General features: G+C 37.8%; 1 protein-coding gene and 1 pseudogene across 6 annotated transcripts in view; one reads left to right on the forward strand and one right to left on the reverse strand.

Annotated features, from left to right (window-relative positions):
• Positions 1–748: 748 nt before the first annotated feature.
• Positions 749–20,846, reverse strand: part of ENTHD1 (ENTH domain containing 1) — a 152,779-nt gene continuing 132,681 nt past the window's right edge. For all 6 annotated transcript variants that reach the window (XM_054470093.1, XM_054470091.1, XM_054470094.1 and 3 more), the window contains one exon: positions 749–1,979. In XM_054470093.1, the coding sequence (XP_054326068.1) occupies positions 1,387–1,979 (593 nt within the window). In that variant the 3' untranslated portion in view covers positions 749–1,386. The remainder of the gene's footprint in view (positions 1,980–20,846) is intronic.
• Positions 7,808–8,982, forward strand: LOC129023644 (mitochondrial fission regulator 2-like; annotated as a pseudogene).

Here is a 20,846-nt window from a genome sequence, read left to right on the forward strand (position 1 = left end):
CTTGGCTCACTGCAAGCTCCACCTCCCGAGTTCAAGCGATTCTCTGCCTTAGCCTCCCGAGTAGCTGGGATTACAGGTGCTTGCCACCATGCCCGGCTAATTTTTTTTTGTATTTTTAGTAGAGATGCGATTTCACCATCTTGCCCAGGCTGGTCTTGAACTCCTGACCTCGTGATCCACCTGCCTCGGCCTCCCAAAGTGCTGGGATTACAGACATGAGCTACCATGCCAGGTCTCTAACAGTGGTTTTTAAGAACCTATGTCATCTGTCATCTTTGCTCCATGACCTTGAACTCCGTCTACTCTCCCCTTTGCTCACTTCACTCCAGCCACACCAGCTTTCTTGCCATTCTTCAACCACGCCAAATTCTTCCAGCTTTAAGGTCTCTTCACCGACAATTCCTTTATCTCCTAATCCAGTCTGCACGATGAAAACCAGTTTTAATTTGTCTGGGAGCAGGACCCTGGCATTAGTATATTTTAAAAATGTTTTGTATGTCTTCAAAATAATCAGGATTATTTTAGCCTCGAGTTGGTAATTGTTGAAACTGAGTGATGGGCACATGCAGCCCATTACACGATTCTCTCAGACAAATATAAAACAAAAGAAAAGCTTCTGCGGTGATTCCAGTGTGCAGCAGGGTTGGGAATCACTGACCTGTAATCCCCAAACTGGATTGTTTTGCCCATAAATAACTGAGACATTTCTATTTGAAAGGCTGTCTTAATGAATTAAAAAGATACACAGAAGATGAAAAATATCAAATTTATTTTCTGAAGTAGAATAAAAGGATGCATTTGAATTCACTTTGCAATATACATTGACAATAAAAACATTTGCCTCATGTCCTTCTTATTTCCATTTAACTCCTAACACTAGCATCTGGAAGAAAGAAAAGATTTCTGGCCCTTGGTTTGCAGAACCTAAAACTTGCAAAAGAACGTGTGAAATGTATACCCCCAAACTCGATCCTCCTAGGTCACCTCAGGCTTGTTAACAAGCTCCATACAGTTGAAAGATAAAGAGCTGCTTCCTGCCTCCTTGTCCAAAAGCTCTTGAATAGTCATTTGCAATTTGAGGTCTTACCACAATTTTCACTAATGCTTAACCCATTTGAGGTACAGAGCATGAAAGAATGAAATTCTCTTCTGTTTCAAATGAACTAATATCTAAATCTGAAATTATCAAAGGTGACATCTTTCCCTTTTAAAAAATAAACCACCCAAATGAAATTATTAGTTTGAAACATACTTGTTAATAAACCTGATAAGGAAAAATTAAACCATCCCCCTTTTTGCCATAGTAATATGAATTTATACAATGCTAACTTAAGTCTTGGGGAAGTGGAACCACACGAGTTCTATCAAAAATAGATATTGTGATGATTAGATCTGATCTGAGCTCCCCTCAGAAGACTGGGGGACCTGGGAAGACTGGCTTATTTGTGAACTATTCAGACTCATGCTCATCAAGTGGTTATTGATGACATTAAGTTCTTGGATCACTGTGCTCAGATATTCATGTAATCTAGCGATCACACATTTTACCTCCCTTAAAAGAACACTAACGGAATTCTTTGCTTCAGGTTCCCGGGGGAAGTCTTTGGTTGACTGAAAACCAGAACAGGACAGAGGGATGAACTGGTCTACATTTTGGGTGGAAAACTCTCCCCAGTGACTACTAGAAATATGATTTATATTCTTTTTAGCAGAATCAGAGTTATTTGGAAGATTGAGACTATCATTTTCCTCTACATCAGAAGACACTGGGCCCCTAGAAGCAAAGGCGTGATGCAGCTTGGCTGTCTTATCTTCATTTTTAAAGGAGGTAGAAGACAACTGTTGATGGGACAAAGTCCAGAAGGAAGGTCCAGCCAGAATCGGGGATAAGAGATGAACTGACTTCTCTGGAGAGGCTAAATCAGGAGATGACATGGATAGAGGAGAAAAGGAAGATGCTCCCTCAGAGGCAGTTGAAACTAAAATGTGTAAATGAGAGAAAAAAGATTTATGCAACATACAAATGAGAGTAATCGCTAAAATAATTTTATAATGTAAAAGCCTATCTGGAAGGGCTCAACATAAATAAACTGCTTAGAATTTTAAATGTTAACTATTCATAATAAGCTTAAAAAAAACCCAAAGCAGGAAACTAAGAAAATCTACAGATGTATTATATATCAATAATACCATGGAAATGAAACTAAAATAGAATTATCAATATTCATCTTGACTCATCTTGACTCAAACCCTGCCCAACATATTTTTACACTAAACTTAATCAGAGAGAGCAGAAAAGTATTAAACCCCATTCTACTGACTGCCAGCATTTTAAGTTGGTATTTAAAGTAGAAAGTGTGAGAAACCTGTAACAGATTCCTTCAACTTTTTTATTTTTTTTCCTGTAGAGATTATTATGGCAAAATGAACTACCAACTACAAGTACCCGAAAGTTAGTGAAACAAATATTTTTCTCTCTATAGTGAAAGACTGAAGTCCAACACATCTGAAATCTAGAACGCTTTAGCACATGTATATAATCATTTTTTTCCTCACCAAGAAACTAAGTGAAGTCAAAAGCATTCTAAGCCTTTTTTTTCCATAAAATTACATATTTGGGAAAGTTTTTACTTCCTTTCTGGCAAAATCATATTAAATCTCCCACACTTCATTCTAAATCATTATTTCCCAAACTTTTCTGAGAAACACTGTGTTCCTTCAGATGTTAGAAGATGTTCTGTAAAAACAGGCTTCATAGTCAATACACCTGGGCAGTTGCATACTGTGCCTCCCAAAAGGAGATTAACAGTGTCCATCAGTGCATTTAAAGTTCTGAGAAATATTCGGTAATTTATTCAAGTGTCTTCCAAGCTTTCTTAAACATGGAACTTTTTTCTCTTCTTCCTGGAATATCTATTTACATTCACTTATGTGATACAAATTGGTAGAATCCAGTTCTAAACTCTTTGCAACGAACTCTGAACTTGCTACTTAAAAAAAATTTCATTGTAAGTCACAGAAGAGGGGAGTTGATGCTTACTAATGAGAACACATGGCTTATTTTTTGACATTATTTTATTTTGCTTTACATATTCATGTCCCTTCTAAACTAAATTGGACCTCCTGTAAAAACTATGGCCAGGGCAGGCAGCTTCTATTTTTTGCTTCAAAGCTTTCCATGGCCTATCTCCAGTTCTCAGGAAAAATTCCAATCACAAAACTTTTTTGGGGATGAAATATATTCTCAGCCGATGCAGCAGCAGGGACATGAAAAGGAAAGCAGGAACTTCATCAGCACATGGTCAAGAAAAGCCAAGAACAGTTAGGAATCTAGGTCAGGCTAATCGAGACAGACTATCTTTGGATTAAAAAGGTGGAAAGATGGTAGTGGGCATGTTAATGACGACAGCCATGAGAAGTAAACGTTTTGAGAACCTGCATGTCTGAAAATGTCTGTACTCTACTTTTAGGCTTAACGATAGTTTGGTTAAAGAATTCTAGGTCAGAAATCCTTCTTTCAGAATTTTGAAGGCCACATTTCACTGTCTTCTTGTTTCTAGTATTGCTGTTCAGGGGTTAGAGCCATTCGAATTCTTTTTCATTGCATGTAACCTGTTTTATCTCTGAAGCATTACAGAATTTCCTCTTTGTTTCAGAGGGTTTGGAAGCTTCTCAGTGATGTGCCCTGAAGTGAGACTGTTTTCACTCACTGAGGTCAACTCAATCAGGCAACCTATTTCCTTCAGCCCCAGAAAATTATTCTAAATGACTTAATCACTTATTTTCTCCTCTGTGTTTTCTCTGTTGTCTCTTTCAGAACCTCCTCTTGTCAGAGGTTAGATCTCTTGGACTAGTCTTCTAATTTTCTTTTCTTTCCCATTTTCCCCACCTCCGTCTTTTTGCTTTACTTTAATGTAGATTTTATCAACTTTAGCTTCCAATCCTCTCATTGATTTCTTATATTTCTGCTATTACATTTTTAAATTTCCAAGAGCTCTTTTTTTTTGGTTTTCAGAAATTCTTTTTGTAATGTCTTGTTCTTGTTTCATATACTGTATTCTCTTATTTCTTTGAGGATAATCAGCTTCTTTGAAAAAGTTTTCCTTTCCCTTCATAGTGTATGTTTCCTCAAAATTATTTTTCTTTGTTTTCGTTTCAATGTTTTATATTAGAAGTGTTTTTTTTTCTTCAGATGTTGGTACCCTTTGCTGTCTGCTTATGTTTAAGTGTGGAGGATTAAAAGTTGAAAGGAACTTTGAGTGTGTGTATGGCACTTGTCAACTTTGAGCTTCAGTGAATAGTCATTTGTTGGAGAACCACTAACGTCAGTACCTTTAGTTCTTTCCTCTAGGCCAGTTAGGTTCTAGGAGAAAAGTTGTCCTATCTCATACCTAGAGGGTAAAGGTCTAGCTACCAGGGTGCTGGGAGGCCAGCAGGGGGAGGGGGCTGCAGCATTCAGCATGTGGTTTACATATCATCACATCCTGTGGTTTTGGTGACAGTGCCCACACTTGTAACTCTACCTAGCACCCCTCATTTCAGAGACCTTCCATCTGCCCTCTCCAGAAAACAAATCTTCAGACTCTGCCACAGGTTGCAGAGGTAGGTGGGTATTCATGGTAATTGTTCACCTGTCTAAGGACTTAACCACTTTTCAAATGCCTGTTTTTTTGTTTTTCTTTTTTTAGAAACAGGACCTTGCTCTGTCACCCAGACTGGAGTGCAGTGGTGCAGTCATGACTCACTGCAGCCTCAACCTGGGCTCAAGCGATCCTCCCGCCTCAGCCTTCCTAGTAGCTGAGACTACAGGTGTGGGCCACCAATGCCTGGCTCTTTTCTTGAATTTTTTGTAGAGAAGGGGTCTTGCTACATTGGCAAGGCTGGTCTCAAACTCCTGGCCTCAAGTGATCCTCACTCCTCAGCCTCCTGAAGCTGGGATTACCTCTGTGAGCCACTGTGCCTGGCCCCCTCAAATAGTTGTTTTTAAATTCTCTTTGTTTAGCACCAGATGGAGTAGGTTTTATAACCCCGTTTTAAATATGAGGCAAAGGAATCTGAAAGAGGCTAAAAATCTTTCCGAAGACCACAAGGCTAGAAAAGGGCAAAGATGGGATTCAAATTCAAGTTTCTCTGATGTCATAGAATATGATCTTAATCACAATTCTGTACTTCCACACAATTCTATTACATTAGAATTATTTTTAGTGTATTATAGAATTATGTTAAATTTTGAGTATAAAATTTAGAAGGCAGGTAACCAGGACAGTGAGGGGACTTGACATCTTATCTATAAGAAATGGTTGATGGATATGCTAATCTTTACCCAAAAAGAGATGGTAGAAGGATGAGAGGCTATATCTAATTATTTGAAGACAATCAGAAAATCTTAATAATAATACCTTCCATTACTCATAGTTTGCAGGAGCTAGAACTGGGATCAACAGGTAGAACTTACAGAAAACAGATTTTAGCCCACTTAATTAAAAAAAAAAACTTTCTCATTGTCATGGTTCTTCACACATGAAAATAATAATGGTGAGTGATGCTCAGAGCTCATGCACAGCCTGAATAACCGTTTGGTAGGGATATCTGAGGCAAGATTGGTGCATCACTTTACAGAGCTTATCTATTCTTGATGAGACTCTAGGACCCGGCTGGGCTCACACCTGTAATCCCAGCACTTTGGGAGGTCGAGGTGGGAGGATAGCTTGGGCCCAGGAATTTGAGAACAGCCTGAGCAACATGGCGAAACCCCTTCTCTACAAAAAGTACAAAAATTAGCTGGGCATGGTGGCGTGTACCTGTGGTCCCACCTACTTGAGATACTAAACTGGGAGGACCACCTGAGCCTGGGAGTTTGAGGCTGCAGTGAGCCATAGTCATGCCAGGGCACTCCAACCTGGGCAAAAGGGTGAGACCCTGTCTCCAAAAAAAAAAAAAAAAAAAAAAATTCTAGGACTCAAAACATATCTGTTAAAGTACTAAGAAAAGACTCTAGAAATAGAATTTGAGTTCCTTCTAGTCAGAAAGAATAACTTAATAAGAAACATTTTAAGTAGGCCAAGACAGAAATAATATTTGAGTCAAATATTAATATCTTTTTTTTTTTTTTTTTTGAGACGGAGTCTCGCTCTGTCGTCCAGGCTGGAATGCAGTGGCGCGATCTCGGCTCACTGCAAGCTCCGCGCCTGGGTTCACACCATTCTTCTGCCTCCACCTGCCGAGTAGCTGGGACTACAGGTGCCCGTCACCATGCCCGGCTAATTTTTTTTTTGTATTTTTAGTAGAGACAGGGTTTCACTGTGTTAGCCAGGATGGTCTCAATCTCCTGACCTCGTGATCCACCCGCTTCGGCCTCCCAAAGTGCTGGGATTACAGGCGTGAGCCACTGAGCCTGGCCCCCATGTTATCGTATATATTTAGATACGCAGTTAGGTTAGTCACATATATATGCTATGACTAAAAAACCTGGTATTTAACTTGATGCCAGTGGTTCTCAAAATGTGACTGCAGTAGCATCACCTGGGAATTTGTCAGTAATGAATTTCTTGGGTCCCAGATCTACTAAATCAGAAACTGGGGGGTTGGGCCCAGAAAACTAAGTTGTAACAAGCTGCCAGGTGTTTCTGAGGCATGCTAAAGTCTGGGACCCACTGCTTTCTACTATTTAGCCACCTTTCTTTTGCCTTATGACTATGACTGCTGACGAAATCGCTTATCATTGTTTACAGTTTTGCAGCTTTGAGTCATAGGCTACATGATGCTTTTGCTTATAAAAAGCCACTTCATCTATAATTGCCGCATACCAATTTACTTTTGTTTCCAAACACTCCACAGCTGTACACATACTTCAAGCTGCTCTCCAGGGTGCATCCTCACTGCCCATTTAGTTCTCCTGCCCAGGCTCACTACAGAAGTTATTTGGGTCTCTTGTTAACATTCACACAGTCTACTCAGCAGAACCGAAATAAGCTACAATAAATCACTGTATTTTAAAATCTCATTGTGTGATATATGCACACCAATTAATGTTGGGCTTGCTTGAAGATAGCCCTGATAAAATTATTCCAAATGCTGATATGTTAACTTTAACTTATTATACTCATAAATAATATTGGACCAGTTAATCGTGATATTAAAACTTTCCATTTTTAAAAGCATTTAGAACTGTGCTGCAAAAATAAAATGAGAAATTTCTAGAAATAATTAAAAACTCTTATGAGCTAGAGATATAAATCTTTCTGTAAGCAGAAGGTCTTTGGTCAACTAAACACTTTAAATAGTTCACTGTAAAACAGAAGTTTTTGTCATTCTCCAATTCACCTCTTTCAGTCTTCCTAGCTGACATACAATGTCTGTCAAGTTAACTATATACAAATTAAAATATTCTGATTTTGTTCAATGGTTTAAAATGTAACACTAAGTGATCCTGTCCTCGGGACCAGTGATAGGTTGGCTGGGAACAGAAGGAGGCAATCATGCCTCCTAGGGAGTTACCCTGGCTGAGCGAGGGGTTCCAGGGCTGGGCACCAGGTCGATCTCACACCCCTCAGTGAGGTCTTCGTTACTGCCTGTGGCCTGCAAGCCAAGGTGTGCGAGCAGACACCAGGTTGATGTCTGCGTACTCCTGGACCAGGATCAGTGCCTTTTCAATGGAGGATTCCGAGACAGGATTTCATAATGCCCTCCATTTGCCATTCTGGTAGTTGCCGGAAGGCCAGCTTCAGAGAAAGGTACCAGGAAACTGACAATGCTTCCTTGAATTGGCTTCTGTATTTGCTTCATCAGTGTCTCTCATAGTGAATATTCTGGCGTTCCTATAGATCAGGTTTTGCTGATTTGGGAAAATAAAGACTATGGATCAACTAGGAATACTGTTCATATTAATGAGAAAATGCTTCTGTTAGAACCTTGTTGAAGGCACAGTTTTGAGTTGATCCAGTTCTTGAACTCTGTAGACTCTGATAATTCTGGATCTATTGTTCCATCTTTTGCTGATATTTTGTGTGTGGCAAATGTCGAGGAAGCCAGTTTTCTCAGATTTCAAAATAGTATATGGAAAAATGAAGAGAAAATAGAATGTGTCCATCCTTTGCAACTAGTTTGGGATCCACTGTCATCTGCTCTAAAACACAACAAACCAGTGAAAAATGATCTGCTTGTAAATGAAGCTGCAATTAAAAAAAAATAGGTGCCCTTGAAGATGAGCTAACTTTTCTTCACTCTCAGATTCCTGCAATTGTGGAAATGCAGGAACTGAAAAATACTACAAATTCTAGTTCCTTTGGCTTGAATGATGGGCCCATTAGTTTGGGACAAATGCCGTCATCAGGGGCTGTTCAGCTGAGTGGGGAGTCACACATATATATTTGTTCTTTACTACATTTATACTCTGTTCCTTTGTAGAGTGTATAATGAGCCTTAACATAATAAAAATCAGTTTCCAAGTTCAATGCTTTCTTCTCCTCCTCCACTACCACTTCCTCCTCAGTTTTCTTCTCTCTAGCTTCCATGTTTTCTTCCCATACAACTAGGAATTGATAATATTTGTGACTCAGATAATCCAGCTACTGAAATGAACAAACAGCACCCAGGTGCTAGTATAGTCATCATCCAAAAAGCCACAGAAATAAAGATGTTCTAAACATGTTGGATGTTCTAGAGGACATAAATGAAGTGAAGCTCTGTGCAGTTGAACAGTCACCTGGTGGCAGACCCATTCATAAGAGGAAAATAAAAAATTCCTATTGGGATCCGGTGTCTTTAACGTCTCAAGCACTTAAGCAGAAATTTGCATTTCAAAAAGATGATTCATTTGAGACAGAAAATAGATCTTAGGAGCCTTCTCCATTTTCTTGTCCAGAAACTTCAACGTTTGGACATCACATTTCTCAGTCAGAAGGACAGTGAACTAAGGAAGAACTGATAAGCACAAAGGCTGTTGACCAAGGTATCAGCAACAAAAGCTGTGTCTACACTTAGAAGGAGAGACCACAGAAATATGTCAGCCTGTCTTCCACTACACTTCAAAGGATCTTCTCTTCTGTTAAACGAAGTTAAACAAAGTCTGCATACTGCAGTGTATTAGTGGAGAGGTCTGAAAAGCCTTGATTCTTAAGAAGACTTGTCTCTGGTTTTGGAAGATCCAGCAATTAACTGGCTACTGATGATAATTAGATGTACGGATTTTTTTCTTGCATGTTAATGTAATTACAAGCTGAATACATACTTTGAATAATTTTTCTAAGCATTTATGACTTCCTAAGAAGTCATAGGCTTAAAAGCCTTTGAATCTTTTAAAAATTGTTACTGATCTGGTTTACTTGGCTTCCAGAAATTTGGAGATTTTCAAAGAGGATAAAATTAAACTTTTTTCATTAAGACAGTCATAGTTTGAATCACATAGGTTGAGTCTTCTAAAACTTCTTGCTGAGATAATAAATTATGTGTAGAAACTGATTTTGACTGTTAAATGTTAAAAGTAGAAGTATTTAAAGAATCTTGACAAGTTATGTCCATACTTGCTATGTAAATGTGTATGCCTGTCATTTTTGTTTCCTTTGTCCTTTACTACATTTATACTCTGTTCTTTTGTAGAGTGTATAATAAATGAGCCTTAAAAAATGTAACATCTTACACAAATGTTTGTAGCAGAATTATTTGTAATAGCCAAAAGCATATCTATTTCTCTCTCTCTGTAGAAGAGAGAAAGCTTTATTTCTCTCTCTTTCTATAGAAGAGAGACAGATCTCTATAGAAGAGAGAGAAATAGATATACTTTTTGGTATACTATATACTTTTTGGTACACTATATACTATATTCTATTTTTCTATCTATCTATCTGTATCTATATATATCTTGTTACAATGGAATTAGCCATAAAAAGCAATGAAGTACTGATATATGTTACAACATGGATGAATCTTGAAAATACTAGGCTAAGTGAAATAAGCCAGACACAAAAGGCCACATATTACATGATTCCATTTATATGAAATGTTTAGAATAGGCAAATACATAGAGACAACAAGATCTGCGGTTGACGGGAGTTAGAGGGAAGGAAGAATGGGGAGTGACTGCTAATGAGTGTAGGACTTCTAGCCGTGATGAAAGTGTTTCTGAATTAGTGGTGATGATTTCACAACTGAGAATACGCTAAAAGCTACTAAATCATACATTTTAAAAGGATGCATTTTATGGTATGTTAATTAGATTTCAATTTTTAAAAAGTGTAACATTTGGAAATTTAATGTCATTATAAATATGCTACATAAAATAATAGACTTAGGAAAACTCTTAATCATTTATGCTAAATTTTTATTGGGAAAATTGGATTAAAGATGAGTTTTCTCACTTACTTATAAAGTATAAGTTTTGAAAATTAAATAGGTGTGGTTTTTTGCCTGTGAAACAGCAGGCAGGAGATGTATACTACAAGAGTTGCTGGGGCTGCCTCTCTGGAGGGATGATGAAGGCTGCCTTCAACTCTACTTTGCACGGTGCTTCTGAGCCAGCCTGACCAGTAACTCAGGCTTTGCCAAGACACTTTGCAGAACTGTTTTCTACCATTTTCCTCAATTTCTGGCTCTGAAGCCTTTTACACACAAAAAGGAAAAGTGCATGGTTAATAGGTCTTGTGTGTGTGTGTTAAGTTTGATTTCTTTCACTTTCAAAGGTGGACTGAAAAACAGTTATCTAGAACAACTACTAGTGAAGACCATGGTAAAAAACAAAGCCAATTGGATAGGAAAAAAGGATGAAGGCAGTGACAATGCCTACCACTATCCAATATGAGAAAGTGTAGAATACTGAATTTTTTCCTCCAAAAAAATTAGAAAGCCAAGACCAGTGTAGCTGAACATACTTACTATAACTGTGGCTTATGAGAATATAATGAAGGCTGTCTGCCACCATTTCTAGCTTCCAAGAATCTACTAGCTTCCTCCTCCTTTTTTTGTGTACATGATCAAGTATCTAATAACTTGAAAGAATAGTTTGAGCTACAGATAAATAACTTAAAATTTAAACTGAGGGGAAGAAATGAGCTGTTCCAGGAACAGAGTTATTTAGTATCAAGATCAAATGAGGTTGCAGAAGCAAATACATCCCTCTCATTTGGTACAAATATTAAGGTGTATTAGGTGGCTGCCTTCACTTTCCTGATAGTTGAGATCCACTAAAATATGAGCGTGCAGGAATTTTTTAATTTTCCTGATTCATTATCTCCGAAAAGGTTATAATGCCAGACCTGGACCCTTCATATAAACAAATACTTCTTAAAACAAAACTGGAACACAGACACTATCTTCTCTATTCTCCATCACCCTGAGTGATGCCAATGTCCATGGAGACTAGCCATCCATCCTGGCCTCACTGTTTCTTGAATTCCTCACCACAATGACCTTCAGCCATTCCTCTGAGTAGTCCCTAGAACATGTCATCACTGAGGACTGCCCTCCTCTGAAACCTGTTTTCCAAAATTACTTTTCTTCTTGCTTACTTCCAGCTCTCCCATTCTTTTTAATGTATTGATACTTTGGCCTCACTGAGAAAACAGATGCAATGAAAATCCTCTTATTTTCTCCCACTCTCTCAACGCCTGCCTGGCTTTGCTTCCTTTCTTAACCAGTCTAGATCCCCATTCTGCACCCCTTCAAGCACTTTCTTGCCACTCCCTTGCTGCCATGTATTCTGCCTTACCTGCTAACTTGTAATCCAGGGGTCAGCAAACCATTTTTGTAAAGGACCAGATAGCAAATATTTTGGGCTTTGTGGGACATATAGTCTCTGTGGCAGTTATTCAACTCTGCCTGTTGCAGCGCAAAAACAGCAAATTAGCATGGTTGTATTCTAATAAAACTTTATTTACCAAACAGGCAGTGAGCCAGATTTGGCCCAGAGGCTGTAGTTTGCCACCCACTGCCCTAATTCTATTTTGATTTAAATATCCACCCTTTTCATTCCTGTGCCCAAGCTGCTCGGTCCCGCTGGAGAAAACCACAGGCCTCTGCACACTAGGGTGGCACCAATCACGCTGTCCCAGCGTCTTGCCAGCTCCTCCTTCCATTCTCTACGGTGTCTGTTCTAAACCTAAGCATTCTCTTCATGGTCCCTATACCACTCCACATCCCTCAGGCTTGGCATATGACCTCTGATGAGAAGAAACTGAGGCCATTACTCACAGTGTGTGGCACACAAAGGCTCAATACATCTTATTTTTGAAAAATAACAAGCAGTAACAACAAACCCTTCCCTCACATCTGACACATCCTTTTTCCTCCTTCCTTACAGGCCTTCCAGATGGAGTGAGTCTCTTTCTTTCTGGATTCTTGACTCTAGTTCACCTCTCTCAGATCGTGATCCACCTAAGGCTCCTGGCTATCTCCCTCTACCTCACCCTCTATTGTCTAACACCTCTCACCTGGTTTTCTACAACAGCCTTTGAAGTGTTCCTCACCTCCAATTTCACCGGCCAGATCAGCATTTCGCATTCCTAAAACAAGGTCATTAGCCTAGCTTAAGACCTTTAGTGACCAGCACTGTCTTCAAATTAAAGTCTAAATTTCTTAACCTGGCACACATAACTCCTATCATCTGTCTGGCTTAATTTTCCAGTGTTTTCTTCTACCACTTCTTCATGCACACTTTCCACTTCTGCTTTACTAAGCTGCCTTTGGTTCACTTATTAAATATTGAATACTGACTATGTGCAAGCTACTGTGTTTGCTGCTGGGGATGCAATAAGAAACGGCAGACACAGTCTCTTCTTTCATGAAGATGACATTTCGGTTGGGAAGAAATATTAATATATTAAATAACTTAGTAAATATGTAGTCAACTAGAATGACAGTGTGATGAGGATAATTATAGGGTACTAAGATAGCATATGGTTAGGGGGATTTGAAATACCCTAGGAGGTTAGGAAATCTTAAAGAAGTGATATTCGAGCTGACCTCTGAAGGATGAGTAGGAGTGAACCAGGGGAAGGGGTGGGCCGGGAGTGTTCTGGTCAAAGGGAACAACCATGGTGAAGCAAGATGGTTTATCTGACAAATTGAGAAAATGTCAGGCTGGTTAGAGAGGCAGAAGCTAGGCTTCCCAGGGCTTGAAGAACATGGTGATCAGTCCACTGTTTAATTTGGGGAGTACTAGTGATCAAACTACTCCAGCTGCTTGATGGAGAACTGGAGCTCCCCAGAATCTCTTTGCTTGGTTATTCCTTTGCTTGGAATGCCCTTTCTGGAAGGATAGGCATTTATTTGTTCCTGAGCATAAAATGAGAAACTCCTGGGTACTTTTGGAAAAAACTAGAGAGGATTTTGAGGGTTAGGATGGGACTGAGGTTCTGCAGTTCTAAAGGTGGAATTAAAAATATGTACACTTGAAAAATAATAGCAAATTTTATATTACACTTATCCTATTCACCAGGTTCCACTCTACACACTTTGCATTTGTAAATTTATGAAATCCCCACAATATCTCAATGTGGTAGTTCCATCATTATCTTTGTTCTATAGATGAAGATACTGACCTGCAAGAGGTCAGGTGTCTTGCCTAAGGTTGCACATTTAGTGGTTGGGCTGGGATTATGATCCCAAGCAGTCTCACTCCAGAGCCTGTGCTATCAGCAACTATGCTATTCATCCAAGTAGGAGCCTAGCTTGAATTTATGGTGAGGTTTACAGGGACATTCGATTTATTCTCCAATCTCCCTCTAGGACTGGGAGCTTTGCCATCCTCTCCTATCAGGCTCATGCTGCCTCTTGTGAGGAACTAGGCAACTTTCAAATTGTGGCCCTCTGTCATGGAGCCAAGCCATGCTCTGACCAATTCTGAAATAATTTGGCCTTAATTTATCAACAGAGAAATACTGTATTTCACCCTATTAAGAATTTGTTAAATGTTGTTAAACCTATCAATGTCTCTGTCTCTCTCTCTCTCATACACACACACACACACACACACACACACACACATTTTTTCAGAGACAGTCTCACTCTGTCACCCAGGATGGAGTGTAGTGGCGTGATCTGGGCTCACTGCAACCTCCGCCTCCCAGGTTCAAGTGATTCTCCTGCCTCAGCCTCCTCAGTAGCTGGGATTACAGGCATGTCACCACACCTGGCTAATTTTTGTATTTTTAGTAGACACAAGCTTTCAGTATGTTGACCAGGCTGGTCTTGAACTCCTGACCTCAAGTGATCCTCCTGCCTTGGCCTCCCAAAGTGCTGAGATTACAGGCGTGAGCCACGGTGCCTGGTCACACACACATATATTTTTACAAATCAATGTTAAAATATTATAGTTAAGCAATTACATAAGCAAGTTAAGTACCACAGCAATGATTGGAGAAAAATATTGTTCTATTATTCAACCAATCACCTTACCTGATGTTCAAGAAATTTCAATCAGAAGGTCAATATTTCAACATTTATAAAAGCTTCAAAGTATTTATAAAAATAATACAAAAATATATGTACAGTAGAGACAATATCACACTATTTTGATTACTATAGCTTTATGGTAAGACTTGAAATTAGGTAGTAGGAGTCCTCCAACTTTGTTCTTTTGCTTTCAGGATTGTTTTGGCTATTCTAGATACTTTGTATTTACATTTAAATGTAAGATTCAGCTTGTCAATTTCTACCAAAAAAAAAAAAAAAAGCCTTCTGGGACTGCATTGAATCTGCAGAGCTATTTGGAGAAAAATTACATCTTAACAATACTGAGTCTTCCAATCCATGAACACTGTGTATCTTCTCAACTTATTTAGGTCTTTAATTGCTCTCAGAAATGTTTCATAGTTTTCACTGCAGAGGTCTTACATGTCTTTTGTTAAGTATTTTGTTTTTTAAAAATGCTACTGTAAATGATACTGTTTTAATTTCAATTTCTAATTATTTATTATTGTTGTTTGTTTTTTGAGATAGGGTCTCACTCTGTTGCCCAAGCTGGAGTCCAGTGGTGCAATCATAGCTCACCGCAGCTTTGAACTCCTGGGCTCAAGCGATCCTCCCACCTCAGCCTCCCAAGGAGCTGGGACCACAAGGTGTGCACCACCATGCCAGGCTAAATAAAAAAAAATAAATAAAAATTTTTGGCCAGGTGCAGTTCAACCAGCCTGGTCAATATGGCAAAACCCCTTCTCTACTAAAAATACAAAAATTAGCTGGGCATGGTGGCGCGTGCCTGTAATCCCAGCTACTCAGAAGGCTGAGGCAGGAGAATCACTTGAATCCAGGAGGTAGAGGTTGCAGTGAGCCGAGATCACCCAACTGCACTCCAGCTTGGGTGACAAAGTGAAACTCCATCTCAAAAAAAAAAAAAAAAGAAAAAATTTTAAAATAGGGACAGGGTCTCCCTATGTTGTTGGTATGGTTTGACTCTGTGTCCCCACCCAAATCTCATCTCGAATTGTATTCCCCACGTGTCAAGGGAGGGAGGTGACTGGATCATGGAGTGGTTTCCTCCATGCTGTTCTCGTGATAGTGAGTGAATTCTCACGAGATCTGATGGTTTTATAAGTGTTTGACAGTTCCTCCTTCATGCACTCTCTCTCCTACCACCTTGTGAAAAAGGTGCCTGCTTCTCCTTCCACCATGATTCTAAGTTTCCTGAGGCCTCCCCAGCCATGAGGAACTGTGAGTCAACTAAACTTCTTTCCTTTATAAATTACCTACTCTTAGTTATTGATAGCAGTGTGAAAACAGACTAATACAGTTGTCCAGGTTGGGACAATACATTTTTTATGCTAACTTTGTATCCTGAAATCTTGCTAAACTTGCTTACTAGGTCTAGTAGCCTGTTTGACAGACTCTTTGAGATCTTCCACACAGATAATCCTATCATCTTGAAATAAAAACATTTTATTTCTTCCTTTCCAATACATATGCCTTTTATTTATTTTTCTGGCCTAACGGCACTGCCTAAGACCTCTAATACAATGTTGAATAAAAGCGGTGACAGCAGCCATCCTTTCTTTGTTGCTGATCTGAGTGGTAATGCATTCAGTCTTTTATCATTAATTATGTCAGCAGTACATATTAGGGCTTTTTAAAAAACATTTTATTTATTTATTTATTTTGGAGACAGGGGTCTTGCTCTGTTGCCCAGGCTGGGGTGCAGTGGGGCAATCATAGCTCGCTGCAGCCTCAAACTCTTGGGCTCGTGACCTTCCTACCTCAGCCTCCTGAAAAGCTGGGATTACAGGTGCATGCCACCATGCCTGGCTAATGTTTTAAATTTTTTGTAGAGACAGGGTCTCGCTATGTTGACCAGTCTGATCTTGAACTCCTGGCCTCAACTGATCCTCCTGCCTTGGCTTCCCAAAGTGCTGGGATTACAGGTGTGAGCCACCATATCTAGCCTAAAAAGTATACCCTTTAAAAATATATACCCTTTATCAGCTTGAGGGAGGTTCCCTCTTATTCATAGTTTGCTTAAATTTTTTAAAGATTGTAAATGAGTGTAGAATTTTGCCAAATGCTTTTCTGCATGAATCAAGATAATTTTATCATTTCCATCTGATTCTGTTAATATGGTAGATTACGGTTACAGATTTTCAAATGTCAAACCAACCTTATAATTCTGGGAAAAATCCCACTTGGTCATTATGTATTATTATTTTTCTATGTTGCTGGATTTGATTTGCTAATATTTTATTAAGGATTTCTACATTTGTGTAAATTTTTGAGGAATATTGGTCTATAATTTACTTTTCTTGAAATGTCTTTGTCAGATTTTGGCATTAGATTATGCTAGCTTCATAACATGAGTTGGGTAGTCCTTCCTTTTCTACTTTCTGAAAAAATTGGCACATGATTATCATTACTTCTTTCTTAGACTTCACTGGTAAGACTATAGGGAACTGAGGTTTTCTCTGTGATGTGTTTTTGATAATATATGTATATGTGTGTGTGTGTATATGTGTGTATCTATACGTCTTTTTTCCCCAGCTTATTTGACAAACACAAAGGTCTTCTCAGGTCAGTTTTAGCCAGTTGTCTTATCCATTTCAACTAAGGCATCAAATCTATTGCCATAACGTTGTTCATAATACTCTCTCATAATCTTTTGGTAATCTATAGGTTTTTTAGTTATATACTATCTTTAATTCTTAGAATTGGTAATTTGTAATTATTATCTTTTTTTTGATCAGTCTTAATAGGGGTTTATAAATTTTAACCTTTTTAAAGAGCCACCTTTAATCTGTTTTTATTTCATTTATTCCTATTTTTGTTGTTTACTTCCTTTTACTGACTTTAGGTTTAATTTATTCCTTTTTTCCAAGCATCTTAAGTTAGAACCTTCTATTACTGATTTTTAAGGCATTCTTCCTTTCTTATATAAGCATTTAAAGCTGTAATTTTCCCTCTAGCAATTTCCTACTAGTTTTAATGCATCTCACTTTTGATTTTCATTATCATTGTTTGAAATATTTTCTCATTCCTCTTCGGATTTCTTCTTTGACTCATAGATTATTTAGAAGCATATCACTAAATTTCCAAATATTTGGGGTTCTTCTATGTATTTCATTGTTACCAATTTCTAATTTAATTCTACCATGGCCAGAGACCATACCTTTTAAAGATTTCAATCTTTTGAAATTTATTGTTACCTTTTGTTTGTTTTCATACCACACTTTATTTCAAAATACTTTTTGTTTTTAATGATGCAGTATGTGTTCTTTCTTGGTGAATGTTCATTTTGCACTTGAAAAAGAATGTTAAAAAAAAGAAAAATAATGTATTCTGCAGTGGTTGGATGTTGTGATTTAGAGATTTGAAGTAGGTTAATGTTTTTGAATAGTTATTCATACTTTCTACATACTCATGGATTTTTATGCCTAGTTCTATCAATTGCTGAGAATAATAACATCTCAAATTAAAACTGCAGATTTGTGTAATTTCTCCCTATAATTCTGTCAGTTTTTGCTTCATGTATTTTTGAAGTTCTTTTATTAGGTACATACACATGTTTAGTTGCTATATATCCCTCATGTTTTGGCCTATGTATCAATATGAAATGTCCTTCTTTAGTAATAATCCTTGTCTTGAAGTCAATTTTGTCTGGTATTAATATAGCCACTCCCACTGTATTATGCTGCTTGCATAGTACATATTTTTTAATTGTTTTACTTTCAATCAATTTATGTCTTTCTATTTAAAGCACTTCCCTCATAGATAGCATATAGTTGAGTCTTGCTTTTCTATCCAATCTAAAGTCTCTTCCTCTTAATTGGAAAGTTTATTCCACTTCCATTTAATGTAATTATTGAAATGCTTGGATTTAGGTCTTCTATTTTGCTATCTGCCTTCTATTTGTCTGTTTTTGTCCCTCCTTTCTTCTTTTGTGTTGATCGAATATATTTTTACTATTCCATATTAATTCCTCAGCAGGACTTTGGCTATACCACTTTCCTTTTTACAAGTGTAATTAAATATGCATGCTTAACTTATCATGAGTTAATCATAGTTAATATTGTACTATTTCATGTAAAATATAGAAATCTTTCAATGGTATAATTCCATGAACTTTCCATTCTTGGTACTATGTTGCAATATATATCTACATATGTTTTAAACCCCAAAATACAGTATTATAAGTTTTGCTTTAGTTACATGTACTTTTTAATTAGAAGAAGAAATATGCATAGTATTTTATATTTATCCACATATTTATCATTTCCAGTGCTCATCATTCTTTTCTGTAGATTCAGGTAACCAGCGTAATTTCTCATTAGGCTGAAAATATTCCTTCGGTGTTTCTTGTAGTATGGATTCCCTGATGATCAGTTTTTATTCACTTGAATTAAGTCCTGTTTTCATCTTCATTTTTTTGGTTCTGCTAGATATAGAATTCTGGGTTAATAGGTTTTGTCATTTAACATTTACAAGATGACTTTTCATTGTCTCCTGGTATACACTGCTTATGATGAAAAATCAGGTGTCATTCATATTCTTGGTCCTCTGCATGTAATATGATAATTCTTCTTGCTGCTTTCAAGATTTTGTCTCTGGAATTCAGCTGTCCAACTATGATGTGTCCAGACATAGTGTTTTTTTCTTTAATTCTGTTTGAAATTCATTGAGCGTTTTGGATCTGAAAGTTTATTTCTTTCACACATTTGGAGCGGTTTGAGCATTATCTTTTCAAATAATTTTTTCTGACCCTATGTCTTTTCCTCACCTTTTAGAACTCCAATTACATCAATGTCAGACTTCTTGACACTGTTTCACAAGACTGAGCCTCTCTGTTTCTTTTTCTTTAATCTTTTTCTTTCCATTTTTCAGATTAGATTATTTCTATTAATCTATTTTCAAATTCACTTGCTCTTTCTTTCATTTTTAATCTTCTGCTAAGCCCTTCCAGTAAAATTTTCATTTTAATTATTTGTCTTTCAGCTCCAGAACTTCCATTTAATTCCTTTTTACAGTTATTTGCCTGCCGAGATGCTCCTTTCTATTCATTCGTTGTGAGTACTTTAAGTTCTTAAATGGATTTGTAATAGCTGCTTTTAGAATTTGCTAATTGCAACACCTGGGTCATCTAAGGGTCAGTTTCTACTGACTCTTAATATCTTCATTATGACCCATATTTTCCTATTTCTTCAAATGCCTAGTGATTTTTAAAATTTTATACTGGACATTTGGATGATACTTTGTAAAGTGTCTGGATTCTGTGATACTCCTCTTAAGAGCACTGATTTTTGTTCTGGTTGGAAGATAACTTGCCTGGCCTTTTCAAACTGTCAGCCCTCCAGTAAGCAGAAGCTGAAGTCTCATCTCAGTTCTTTCGGCTTCCAGTAGGATTTTCTTTTCTGGTCAGACTCACTGGGGTCCCCAGACCCCAGTATGTATGTATGTACATACATATGTATAGTTTAGTGGTCAGTCAAGAATTTGGGAAGAGTTTATACACAGATAATGAGGTTTGCCCTTTCTGAGTCTCCTTCTGTTTTAGATTGTCATTCATAACTTTCCAGCTTCCCTGCCAGAATTGAGCTCTCTTTTGACACTCCAGGCTATGAGGACTGAAGAGTACCCTCAGAATCTTAATTTCAGCTACTGTATTTTTCAGCTCTACAATTTTCATTTGTTTTTTTTTTTTTGACACAGGATCTCACTGTGTCACCCAGGCTAAAGTGCAGTGGCATGATAATGGCTCACTGTAGCCTCAATCTCTTGGGCTCAAGTGATCCTCCTGCCTCAGCCTCCAGGGAAGCTAGGACTATAGGCACATGCCACCACATCTGGCTTATATATATATATTTTTTTTTTTGTAGAGATGGGGTCTCCCTATGTTGCCCAGGCTTATCTTGAACTCCTAGCCTCAAAGCAATCTCCCTGCCTTAGCCTCCCAAAGTGCTGGGATTACAGGCATGAGTCACTGTACCAGGTCCATTTTATTTTTAAAATAGATACTAGTATTCTGATGAAATTCTTCATCTTTCCTGTCTTCTTGATCATATTAATATTAATGATAATTTTAAAGTACCTATCTTATACATTCAGAATCTAGATTACTGTGGATCTGTTTCTGTTGTCTACTTTTCTCCTATATTTCTGGCCGTTTTTTTCATATCCTAGTATGCTTGGTAACTTTTTGTTGAAAGTCAAAATTTTTAATGAAAAATTTTAAGAGCTCTCTGGAAAGGATTGAATTGTCTTCTGGAAGGCAGATGGAATACAAGTCAATCACTTTGCTCTAGGTGAGATAGGTTTTATTAATGGTATTTGTGAGGGCTGCTCAACTTCTGATTTGTTCTTACTCCTAGAGTATAGTCCTGAGGCCTAGGGTATAGCCTATCAGGGGTCCCAGTGGAAAGCCTGGAGTGTTTCTCATG

This window comes from Pongo pygmaeus, chromosome 23 (genome assembly GCF_028885625.2).
Source record: "Pongo pygmaeus isolate AG05252 chromosome 23, NHGRI_mPonPyg2-v2.0_pri, whole genome shotgun sequence".
Lineage (NCBI taxonomy): Eukaryota > Metazoa > Chordata > Mammalia > Primates > Hominidae > Pongo > Pongo pygmaeus.